Here is a 13,261-nt window from a genome sequence, read left to right on the forward strand (position 1 = left end):
CGTGGAAATTAGAGAAGCTTTTTTACTATGGTTTGGTTTTCGTTTTGGGTTTGGTGGTTTCGTAAGACAAAAATTGAAATAGGGAAACTTTAAGACACGTGATGTTGTTTTAAAGACGGATGATGGAAAATTCGAAAATGAGGCAACACATGTGCTCATCAAACCTACGAACCGTCTCCACATAGCTAGAATCCGGCAATGGAGTCATTATGTAATGTACCTTCTTCATTTACGATAATAGATTTCTTACGGTTGGCAATCTAAATTCCGTTTCTAAAGTTCCATTTGTTCCATTCCCCTTATTCACTTCCTATACTCCGAACAATACCCATGAAAGTTATGTATCAAGGAATATTTTATAAAAAAATTACATGTATGAACATATATATTTTAAGAAGGGTAACCAATATTCCATTTACTCTAAAATATTACCAAATACAAACGTTAGTGATTTGCAGCTTTTCTAATTCCGCAATAAATCCAATCCATTTCATCAAAATGGGGGAAAAAATGACCAAATAGACACTTGTTTAAAAAAATTAATTGATAGAATGACATTTTTAAGAAGAAGTTAAAAATTTATCCCCTTTTTCATTCCTTTTGTCACTTGAGATTACTTTTTAATTTTATTCTCTTCTATACTCCCAAACAAAAAAAAAACAAACGAACAAAAGTTCAAAGCAAAATGTTTTTTTTTTTTCTTTTTTCTTTTGGGTTATATGATTTACGTATCGATGATGTACATTAAAAACAAAAAATCACCTCCCTGTATATATTTATATGATATGTATACGTATATGTACCGTTATATTAAAAAAGAAAAAGAGTAAACCGAGACTGGTCAAGAATCCAGGGCGAACGGCGTTTGTAGAAGATCGTACGGAGCCCAAAGCGCGTCTAACGGACAAGGCCGGCCTGCGTCTAACCTAGCCCATGGCTTACCTTTCCCACTCCAATGCAACAAACTCACCGGACCAGGATGCAGATCTCTGCATAGTCCCCTAAAATTATCACCTCCTAAACCGTGCTGGTTCCACCGATGATTAACCGGTTTAATCAAACCGCCAAATACCAATAAAAACGGTGGTAACGAACCGAGCTCGTAAATTCTCATTCGTTTCTGCATCGCCATCCACTCTTCGATGCGTGACGTGTACGCGCCTTCGCGCCACCGCGACAGATCGATCACCATGACTCCGGTGTTGAAGTAGCAGGCTTTACGATCGGCGAAGGTTAATGAGAGAGTCGGATTTGACCAGAAGGTCGATGTGAAGTAGGAAGTGAAATTGGCGTTGCAGTACTCCGGCGCGGCGAGGACTGAGTCTCGGCCGAGATCTGTGGCGGCGAGTTTAGCGATGTCGTCGACGAGGATCAGATCGGAGTCAAGGTAGACGACGCGGCGGACGCAGGGAGGGAGGAGATCGGCGAGGTAGCTTCTAGCGTAGTTTAGAGGACAGTCCAGTGCGGAGCGGATTGAGGTGGAGATGAGCCGGGAGACGGAGGAGACGTTGAAGACGTAGACTTTGAAATCGAGGTAAGGGAATGAGGAGGAGATGGTGGCGCGTAAGGAAGACGCGTCGGCGGAAGCGGAGGCTACGAAGTGGAAAACTATGTTTTCAGGGCAAGAGGAGTGTTGGAGGACGGAGAGCACGGCGGCGACTGAGCCGCGAATGTAGGCGGCGTCGAGTGTCATCGCCACGTGGACAGCTCTACGGGAGCAGAAGATTGGTTTGGCGGCGTCGTCGGAGTCATCGATTGAGGGGCAATCAGCAGAATTGTAAAACTGTGGGGCTTCTTTGAATTTTTGGATAATTGGAGTGGCGAAAATGGGATTAATGAGAACCAGCGAGATGAGAATGAGAAGAAGATGATGTTTGGACATGGTTTCTTCTTCTCTTTCAGACAAACTAAGTAACTCTCTGCTTGTCTTGGAAGGTTTTGTTTCTCTCAACTGAGAACAAGAAGAGAAGAGCTGTCTCTCAGACTTTTTATCATGTGTATGTGTCTATGTTTTGTAGTAAGAGAGAGAGAGGAAAAATATAAATATATAAAAACTGGTTTTGCTTAGATTTTGGGTTTCTTCCTACTCTCATAAAAAAATATATATTGATTAGATTCCAAGCCCTTTTCATCATTTTAAAATTATTTTTATTATTTATTTATCTTGAATTATGACTAATCCTTAAAATTATTTACTGAATTTTAGAATTTTTCGATTGAAATGTTTCTTAAAAAGAAATAATATGGAATGCAGAAGTGTGGGAATTTATTGCATCCACATGATTACCGAAAATCAGTGTAGATCCACGTTATAGGCTATATAATGTATATTAATTGTTGATTACACTAGTATTTTCATTTTGAGTCTTTTTATTTTTATTTTTGGTCTTTTACTTTTTCTTACTACAAAATGCACGAAAAAAAAAGATATGGAAGTTGATATATCAAAATTGACAAGTACTTATCAAAAACAATTCCACACACGTAATAGCGTTATATTTGGCTGTGTATAGACTACAAAACAAATAGTTTTTTTTGGAATTTGAAAATTTCGAATAGATATATGGAATTATAGAAATTTTTGTGGCTACTACTTAGTACAATTTCGCAATTCCACGAGAATAGGGGGGAAGATAGAAACGTGAAATGAATGTTTTTGAGAATAATTTTAACTAGCTGTACAACGAGAATGATATATTACATGACTTTGTCAATAATTCTTATGGTTGAGATGTTATGTTTTAGCGTCAAGCTTTATAGAATTATAGTAAATATATTCACTTTTGCTATAAGTCTTTTTGGTTTTTCTTTGAAGTTTCTATTATGGTCCTTTGTCACTTTCCATGGCTACGACGAAATTTGTAGGTGAAATGGAATATAACTAAGGGTTAATTAAATAAATACCACAATTCTAAAAGTTATTTAAGAGAATAGCACAACAATTTTTTTTACTAGGAGAATATCATGGGACCCACGTTTTTTGGGAGTAAAAAGACAAAATCACCCTTTTCTTATTTTATTGTAATGTAGAAATGAAAGATTACCTGAAATTTTTTAAAATAGCATGTAATATTTATATTTTACATCTCATTTATGAACCCAAACTGGGACATATAATTTCGTTCTAATTGTAAAATCTAAACCCTAACCATCTCATTTGTGAACCCAAACCGATATATAATTTCGTTCTAATTGTAAAATTTAAACTCTAACCATCTTATTTGTGAACCCAAACCGACATATAATTTCGTTCTAATTGTAAAATCTAAACCTTAACAATCTCATTTGTGAACCCAAACCGACATATAATTTCGTTTTAATTGTAAACTTTAAACCCTAACTATTTCATTTGTGAACCCAACCTGATATATAATTTCGTTCAAAAAACAAAAATAACATGATATTTAAACAAATAACATGTAATATATATAATGGGTATAAAAGTAATTGTATATGAAGAGAGAGAATAGATTGTGGGTCCCATGGTAGTTTGTTAAATACTTTTCATTTTTATGGTATGTAGTGCATATACTCTATAACTAATGATATACCATGGATCCTTTTGCAAATTCTATTATAAAACGCCAATTTGCATTTTAACATATTTTTGCCACGCTTTTTTTTGGGTTCAAGTCTTTTTATTTTAGAATGGTGTCTTTTATTTTCAATGATTGAATTTTCTTCTCTTTTCCTTTTTCTAATAAACTTTTTTTTTTTTTTTGGGGATCATGGGGAATGGGCACATGGTCAGGAACAGGAAGTGGGTTTCCCTATTTATTTTCCTTACGAAATTTCAAATTTTCTAATCTCAACTTGTAATGAAATGAAATTTGAAACTAAATTTTGGACGAATTTAAAAATTTGTATACCTATCATATTAAAAAAAAAAAAAATACACGTTTAAGCTCAAAATGAATCATTGGTTTTGACCGAGACCGACAGTAGTTTATTATGAACTACCATCGTTTGAATAAAATTGAGATTCGTTTAAGTTGCAATAACAAATTATTTGAAGAATATATAACAATGAGCATTTTATTAACTCGTTCATAGTTTCAACGTTTTGGAAAATATACTTAAGAATGCATTTTGAGTCCATAGTATTAAGCACAGTACATAGCTCGTTTTGTTAAACATGTTGAATAAATACTTAATTAGGATAATGAAAAATCATGACGATAAATAAAATATTATAAAGTTTTCCATTATAACTAATAAAACACTTATCAACCATCATAAAGATAAACGTAGAAAAGCAAGACGCGTGGGCCAAACATGAAATGAAATGGAATAATATCTCAAATCCTAATGGTACGACTTTTCTTTCATCACCTAATGTGAATTCGCGAATACTTTTGGGTTAAGGAGTCTTTGGAATTTATACATTTCTTATTCTTTTTTCTTTTTTTTTGCATCCCTTTTTGCACTTTTTTGTAGTTTTCATTTTATTTCATTTCAAATAAATCCCTTTCGTTATGTAAAACATCCGCGATTAAGACAACTCACTGCAATGCACCATTTAAAGATACTCCAAAAGATATATAAAGATACACCATATAGAGTTTTTATGTACGAAAATATTCAAATGTAGGTACGACAATGTTTCGAAGTCTATATCATCATTTTATCGACATGGTAAACCTATTGTGTTCGTGTCTGTCCGTATTTAAAACATAAAACGTAAAAAAATAAGGTTGAACTATATATCACCAATCACAGTCGATAACAATAAGTTGAAAGTAGGGGAAAAAAAAAAAAGTTCAACGTATACGTAGTTTTGTGCAAGTAGATAAAAAGTAACTAAGTTAATGTTTCCAGTCTAAAATATCTATAAATCTATACCAATCGAATCTTACTTGCACTATGTTTTTCATAAGAGTAAAAAAGTTATGAGTTATATTAGAAGCCAACTTGATCTGTTGGGCCATCGTTTTTTCTTGACAACCCCTTCACTTGGTTCCGAAGGGAATTTGGGTGCTAAAACTCAAAGCATTGTAAAAATGCAGTGCAGGGTTCCCTTCTTCCACTTGCCTTTCATATATTTTAAACAAAACTAATTTCATTTTAGCATTGTGATTCTCACAATTCACAAATCACTATATGAGTATACTTCATTTTATTCCGCTGTTTTAAAACATGAAACTCTAATACTGTGATTTATCTTCTTCAAACTACAGTTTAATTTTTATATGGATAGTACACTATCGTGTGATATTAGTTAATTTTTTAAAACACTACGTATATAATATATATGATATCAAACGTAAAGTTGTGACGACAAACGTAAAGTATCTATCACAATATTGAGTTGCTGTCTTGATTCATACTACTACATATCCATTATTCAATTATATCATCAAGTTATGTCATCGATGAAGACCAGATGATACATTCAATAAATATAGTTACGAACGTAATACCAATAAATAAGCATGTGTCATGTGTGCATCAAGGGAGGGGTCTCCATTATTACGTATACATGTTCATGTGTGTATGCAATAAAAATGTATAACTTAGGGCATCTCCAAGAGATACTTTAAAAATGAAGTATGCAAACTTAAAAAATGAAGTATGAAGCTTTTTTTCTCCAAGAGTATACTTCATATATGAAGTTTTTAAAATAAGTATTTTACATTATAGTCCTTATATTATTTATAATTACTTTAAAATCATAAAACTTTTATAAATAACTCTAAAACATACATTAAATGTTATTTTAGTATTTTATAATATATAATACATTAAAACATATAATATTGTATAACTTTAAAACATATAATATTTTATAACTTTATAATACAATAAAAATATAATAATTTATAACTCTAAAACATACATTAAAACTTTTATAATATTAATATTTTAAATTTATTTAAAACATATTTAGTTAATTTTATATGTAACAATTAAATTTATAATAATATATGTAAAATACTTTATAGTGATAAAATTTTAGGACTAAAATGATAAAAAAAAAAACATAATTTAAGAGATTATTTGTGAGATACATAAATCTAGGGATTGAAATGCAAAAAAGAAAGATGAAACTTCAAATTTGGAGTTTTGAACAGTGATACTTCAAATATGGAGTGTCACTGTTCAAAACTCCAAATTATGAAATATTGAAGTATCTCTTGGAGGGCATAAAACTTCAAATATGAGGGGATAGAGTATCTCTTGGAGATGCCCTTAAGTTTAGGAGTACATACTTGATAAGAAACCATGAGAAGATACTGCATATATGTGTGTGAAGTCTCTGACAAGAAGTTAAAAATTACATGGGACTCAGTGTCTCAAATGTAGATTTCGGATAAGCATTAATGGTATACACATTCACTTCCATGAGTCCAAAAAGCCATAACTTTAATTAGTCTTCTTCTGAAATAGTTCTCCTGCTTCCTAATAATTAAGAAAAACTTGGATGTATTGACTGCATGTGACTTGAAAATATTTGTATGTATTTAATCAGTTTCATACTTGTTTTACATGTATATACACGCATCTGTCGGGTTCGGTATCAAGGAAAAAAAAGAGAGTAAAAATACAACCGAGACAAAAATTATAATATAGTATAGGCATTGCTCAATGCTCATCTAATATAATAATTATCACAATAATTCCTCTGGTAGCTAGCTAGCTACTGTTCTTACAAGTTACAAGTACTAGGGAGCATCTTATGTCTCGTCTTCCAAATAGCTATGAACACTAGAGAGAATGTCTACTTGTTGCAAAAACTTAGTCGAAAGTGGAAGAAGACAAAGTGAACTTAAAGATCACAATCCCTTAACGAAAAAACAAACATTGTGCAGACACTGGAGACAATAATGTAGCTTGATCCATCACTCCCATTTATTGTAGCCTAATCAACGACCTTTCATTACAAATAAGAGGCTCTAAAACGTTTTTGAAGCAAAAAGTAACTAATCATCCCGTAGAAGCCAACCACATGGCTATGACTAATGGATCGATCCAACATTGTGAGAATAAAAACTTAAGTATTGAGACTCGCGAGTCAAATCTTTAAGTAACATTAGTAAGAGAATCCAACAGGTATTAATATATATGAACAATTCGCTAAGTAGCAGATTACAAGCCAAATCAGGAAAGCACAGCATATTTTCTCAGGTTTTATGCAACCAGATCTAGAATATAAAGTGCTAATCGATTAATCCTCACTAGCCAAAGATGAAGGACAACACAACGAAAACTAAAAGAACGAGAAGCAATATCTTCAAGTGATGGTCTTGTTGTCTTTGTTGATGTAGACCGGTGTGACGTTGATAACTATGCATATGCGAGTGTCCTCCTCCATGGAACGGATTAGAGAACCCGTGAGGGAAGCTACCAGAAGCAGCAGCTCCATACATAGCTGCATTAGGGAATCCATGGAAATGGAGGTTGAACAAGGAAGGAATCAAACCTCCAAACGAAGCAGACAGAGTAACATTCCCAAACCTCGCACTCGCCATGGGAGCAGCAAAACCTCCCATGAACCCTCCAAACCCATGATGATGATGATGAGCAAAACCATGGTTAGGATCAGGAGGTTGTGTAGTCTCGGGTCTCTGCCCGGAAGGACGGTTAGGCACTTCGAGCCCCGGTATAGACTTGGACCGAGGGTCAGCAGAGGACTTACCTCTACCGTATAAAGGAACCAATCTGTCTTCTTCAATGGCGGCTTTGCAAACGGGACATTCTTTAGACTGAGAATGGAGATGGAGCCATTTGTATAAACAAGGCCAACAGAACAAGTGACCACAGAGAGTAACAATAGGGTCTTGAGCCAAGTCTAAGCAAATGTTACATTCAAAGTTACCAGAATCATCATTGCTGCTGTTTGTGTTGTTATTGTCGCTAGAACAAGAAGGGTCTTCAGACATAATTCCACCCTAAAAAATCTCCTACACAACCAAAAACATAATAAACAGAGAAGATTACTTTAACTAATTAACCAAACTGAAATTAGTGATTCCAAATTAACTATTAAAACATCGATCGATCATTAAGGCCTATAATAGAAAAAGAAAACAAAATCATAAACCCCTAGATCTCCCCGTTAAACCACTAAAATCACCGGTTATATAACCAACTGAACTCTAAATCGAACCAAAGCATTATTAACAAAGACACGAGAATCGAGAAGCAAACAACAAAAAAACAAAATTGAAAAGATACGAAGCGAAGCAATTGATCGGAGTAGAGAGATATATTATACCAGTTGGATCGGCAGATGAAGGGATCGAACGAACGAACGAACGATTGCAAGAAAAAAAAATGAACACGTTCGCTTAAGGGCTAAGGTTTTGGTTGTTGACCGGAGGAGACAAGTATCATCATCATCATCGACGAACCATCATCGTCTTTTGTTTATTAGTATTTTTAACCTATTTTTATTTTATTTTCCCCGCGAATTTGACGTGTCTTTTGGGCTGGTCCCAAAATCCACGTGGATACATGTGTGTACACATGACGGATGACTAGTGGCCTAATGGGTAGAGATTATTTGAAGTCAACTACTAAATATTATTGGCGGTTCGATTAAGGTTATTATTTAGAAGATATCTAGTAAAATCTTTGCTTAGTTATAGTACTAATTTAAGCATGTTGTAAAAAATAAAAATAAAAGAGAGTTAAAACAAAGCAATGACAAAAGTCACCAAGATTGGAGCTTTTTTTTACATGAGCTTGGAATGTTCAAAACAGTTCATTTCCCTAGACGTACTCTTGCATTGGATCGTTTAAGTATACTGAGTGACGGATCTGATGAGGCTACTTTCTACAGCATAGCGGTTTATGAATTTTGCTCAAATTCTAGAAAAAGTTACATTGTCCATCTTTGGTCTTATTTTTGTTTGAAACAATTAACGGAGGTAACGTGTGGTTTATCCAAAAAAAAATAAACGCGTTTTGCTAATTGCTAATTAATTAACCACAAAAAAAAGAAAGGTTGATGATTTGGATGCAATTTGCATACTGTTGCCTTTCAGGGTATAATGTTGTGGCTTCATATCCACACCAAATACATAGTATAATTCTACAAGCGGAGCCTCCTTTCTGTTACTTTATAGTTTATGCTTAATAGAATTATTTTATATTTAGTACTAATCCTTCAAGATTGAAATGGATTCACTGGCATTGTGACAAAATGATGTTTACGTGAGTTAGAAACTGGTCATAGACATATTTGGAATTTGGTCGGTAAAGGAACCGTTACATGACAAACCTTACCTTGGTCGTTCCCAAGAAGAATTTAATTATTTTTTTTCCAGATGACACAACATGTGAGAGATAAAACACCTGTTGTAGCACACGTATAACAACTCGAATATATATATATATATATATCTGTTTTTTTGAATGAATGTAAAATTTTATTCATCAAAAAAACATTTTCTTTACAATAAATGTAACCCTTTTGATCCTAAAAAGAATTTGAATACAATGAATGCAGCGTTATGTTCTGGTGGAAAACCAGAGTATAAGTATGCCCTCATAGTTTCGGTGGACTGAATTCAGAAGGAGGAGGAGCTTATTAGCGAATGGTCTTGTCGATCAGTTTTCCAAGTCGAAATGATCAGTGGAATTAGATTTTACAATTCTAGTGTGTTATTTTATATTCTGAATGCATATATACATTAGATTTCTAATTTTACTCATAATCTAGAATTAAATTAATCCACTAATCATTTACTCCCTCTGTGTTAGAAATTTAGAAATGATGATTTTTAAAGATTTTCACACAGATTAATAAAACAATTAATGTTTAGTTATAAATATAGTTTTCTTTATAATAACATAACTATTAACCAATAATAGTTCATCATGATTTTTAAAGATTTTCACACAGATTAATAAAACAATTAATGTTTAGTTATAAATATAGTTTTCTTTATAATAACATAACTATTAACCAATAATAGTTCATCATGATTTTTAAAGATTTTCACACAGATTAATAAAACAATTAATGTTTAGTTATAAATATAGTTTTCTTTATAATAACATAACTATTAACCAATAATAGTTCATCATGATTTTTAAAGATTTTCACACAGATTAATAAAACAATTAATGTTTAGTTATAAATATAGTTTTCTTTATAATAACATAACTATTAACCAATAATAATTCATCAAAATTTTAAATTATTATTTAATAAATCTTGAAATCTACAATTTCATAGTATTATTTTATAAAAAAAAAATACAGAAATCAATATCTGTAATACAAGATAAATTCTTAAAATATCATCTATTCTAATACAGAAAAGTATTAAATAAGAACACATATATATATATATTAATCTTTTCTTAATTTCCGTAAAATATCTCAAAAATATAGGAAATAAAGTTATGAGAAATAAGTTATTATGAATAAATAATAGATTTATATCTAAACATTAAATGTTTTTTTATGTAAAATTTTTAAAAATCATCTTCTAGTAATACAATATTATCACATAACAATTAAGAAACATATACCTTTAAAAAAAAAAATCCTATATATGGTAAACATATAACCAGAATAATAAGGTAAAAAGAGATATAGTCCCCTACAAAGGATTATAAATAGAGAGACATGCATCGTTAACTTGCACTCATCATCACAGCTTCAAAATTTCAATACTAATTAATCAGATTAACAAATGGCGATTTTCTCCAGATTACACCTTCTCTTCTTCTCATTCATCATAGCCACATGTAATACATACACAAACACTCTTTTCATTATTGATTCATTCTCTTCTGCTAATCATTATTTTATTTTGCAAGGTACAATTCCCATCGTCTCCGGCACCGTTTTCACCTTAACAAACCACTGCAGCTCCCCAGTATGGCCAGGAATTCTCACCTCAAAGGGCACACAACTCGGCGACGGCGGGTTTGCCTTAGCTTCAGGATCTTCCGTCACCTTAACCGCTTCTCCTGGCTGGTCCGGTCGATTCTGGGCTAGAACGGCGTGTGACTTCGACGAATCCGGCACCGGTAAATGCGCCACCGGAGACTGCGGCGGGAAACTAAAATGCGCTGGCGTGGGAGGAGCTCCACCGGCTACACTGGCCGAGTTCACGATAGGAACCCCCGGACATAAATCAAAATCCGTTCAAGATTTTTACGACGTGAGCCTCGTCGACGGTTACAACGTTCAGATGAAAATCACACCGCAAGGTGGCTCGGGGAACTGTAAAATCGCGGGATGCGTTTCGGACGTGAATGCGATCTGTCCGAATGAGCTAAGCGTTGTGGGCCCGCCGGGTGTTGTGGCGTGTAAGAGTGCTTGTGAGGCTTTTAACAAACCGGAGTATTGTTGCACCGGCGCTTTTAGTAAACCGGAGACGTGTCCGCCGACAAGGTACTCGAAGATATTTAAAAGAGCTTGTCCTACTGCGTATAGCTATGCATACGATGATGCTTCTAGCACTTTTACTTGTACCAATGCTAATTACTTGATCAGTTTCTGTGCTTAAACCGAATAAGCCTTTGTTATTATTTATCAACAACAATATTGGAGAAAGAATTAATCCTTTTTAACATAGAAAGTAATCACTTTACAAATTCTCAACGACAACGTTCTAAAACAAAAAAAATAAAAGAGATGAAGACATTCTTATTAACGAGGAAGACAGAATTAATCAAAGATTAATTTCTAAGATAAGATGAACATCCTTTTTGATGTTTAAGACAAAACCAAATACATAAAAATATCAAAGTTTCTCTGAGTAAAATCGTTTTCTCTTTTATAGCAGATTCTAAACCACATACAATCAAACTTTCTTTGGTCAATTAAATGTTCATAAGAAAATACAATGTCTTATTATTGTCTTTGTAGTTATATCAAACTTTTGTATTGTAATTTTAAGCATAATTTAATTGCAAACAAATCTTCAATATATGTATAATTTAAGAATAAAACCTATGGCAATTAAAATACGACATAATGACATATTGTATGTTTGTTTTAAACCTTTTCTAGTTCTCTTTCTCTATATAAGAAATTAATGATTTTTTTCTTCTTTTTACAAGAATGAAAATTCAAAATTTCTTCTTTATTGATGACACTTGTCTCACGCACACAAAAAGGAAACTTAAGTAAAATCATGCGTCTCTAACTCTATGTAACTTCCTCACCATCATGCCCTTTCTTTATAACTCTCCAAGGAGCCTACTAAAAAGAGATATACTAATAGTAAATACATGATATTAGTTGATTTGAGCTTCATCAACCAGTATATATATAGTGTCCAATTGCAATAATTAAAAAAGAAAAAGACTTCTCTCACTTTTTTTTTTTTCTTTTTTTCTCATATTCTTTTACCACAAATCAGATTGAGATGAAGAAAAAAAGATAGGGAAGAAAGTGAGATAAGTCTATTTACATTCTAACATACCAATCTTTCGGGATCCTATCAGAACAGATAGTTTCCAATTGGGAGCTTTAGAGAGTTATTTTTGGTTTCTTGATGGTACTTACATGGCTGAACAACAGAAGCAACATCTACCCTTAAGCCAGACATCTCTACAAGAACTAAAACTTACCAAGCCACAAATGGTTAAACAAGTCGGTGTACCATACATACATGATTTGTCAAAAAGTCAGGGCTTTTCTTAGCTGATGCAGTTAAGATCAGTGTTTCTGGCTTCTTTTGATTGCAACTTGCAAGCCTTCTTCATTCTCTTTGCAGCTTGGACAAACCCCATAATAACCTGAAGCTCATCCATTTGCTGTAATCATATCACAGTTTTACACCATTTTATCAATCAACAGACCATAATTAAGACAAACACAATCAAGGCTCAGAAGGATTCTGATATACCTGAGACATGAAGTGCCTCTGAACAATGTCAATTAGTTGCTCTTTTGAAGGATTAGGAATTGCATCCACCTACACAGAGTTTATTCAGAAGTAAGCACATAGAAAGTAGAGTTCAAGATTTGAGTAAACCAAAGATAGTTTCTTTTCTTCTCGAAATCAACTTACAAGGTTAAAATGTTGCCAATATTTCAGTAAAGCAGGCATTTCCAGTTTGCTAAGATCAACCTTCTGCATCATTAAACATAAGATTAGTCATATTCTTGTTCTTCTGCATCATTAAACATAAGATTAGGTAAGTGAAAATACATCTCAAAATTTTGAATTTGCATACCATGTTTTCAGGAGGAGTAAAACCCGAACTTTTAGATTGTGAGTCAGATGATAGAGACCTGCTCAAAGTCTTGTGAGATGACCGCGATCTCTGCCCTCTTTGCTTAGACTTATGAG

General features: G+C 33.1%; 4 protein-coding genes across 4 annotated transcripts; 1 reads left to right on the top strand and 3 right to left on the bottom strand.

Moving 5' to 3' along the window:
• Positions 670–2,068, bottom strand: LOC104756272 (probable galacturonosyltransferase-like 1). The gene has a single exon (XM_010478834.2). It carries the CDS (start codon positions 1,880–1,882, stop codon positions 842–844), a length of 1,041 nt encoding a protein of 346 aa, XP_010477136.1. The 5' UTR covers positions 1,883–2,068; the 3' UTR covers positions 670–841.
• Positions 7,011–8,362, bottom strand: LOC104756273 (E3 ubiquitin-protein ligase RNF185-like). Its single transcript, XM_010478836.1, has 2 exons — positions 8,216–8,362; positions 7,011–7,901 (listed from the first exon to the last, which is right to left on the bottom strand). Exon 2 carries the CDS (start codon positions 7,878–7,880, stop codon positions 7,176–7,178), a length of 705 nt encoding a protein of 234 aa, XP_010477138.1. The 5' UTR covers positions 7,881–7,901; positions 8,216–8,362; the 3' UTR covers positions 7,011–7,175.
• Positions 10,530–11,468, top strand: LOC104756276 (pathogenesis-related protein 5-like). Its single transcript, XM_010478840.2, has 2 exons — positions 10,530–10,700; positions 10,773–11,468. Exons 1-2 carry the CDS (start codon positions 10,646–10,648, stop codon positions 11,465–11,467), a joined length of 750 nt encoding a protein of 249 aa, XP_010477142.1. The 5' UTR covers positions 10,530–10,645; the 3' UTR covers position 11,468.
• LOC104756275 lies at positions 12,327–13,261 on the bottom strand (the record flags this gene model as incomplete). Its single annotated transcript, XM_010478839.1, is given in 4 exon segments — positions 12,327–12,722; positions 12,815–12,883; positions 12,980–13,042; positions 13,146–13,261. Coding segments are annotated over 4 exon segments (365 nt in total), but the record flags the coding sequence as incomplete, so codon positions are not given.

This window comes from Camelina sativa, chromosome 17 (genome assembly GCF_000633955.1).
Source record: "Camelina sativa cultivar DH55 chromosome 17, Cs, whole genome shotgun sequence".
NCBI lineage: Eukaryota > Viridiplantae > Streptophyta > Magnoliopsida > Brassicales > Brassicaceae > Camelina > Camelina sativa.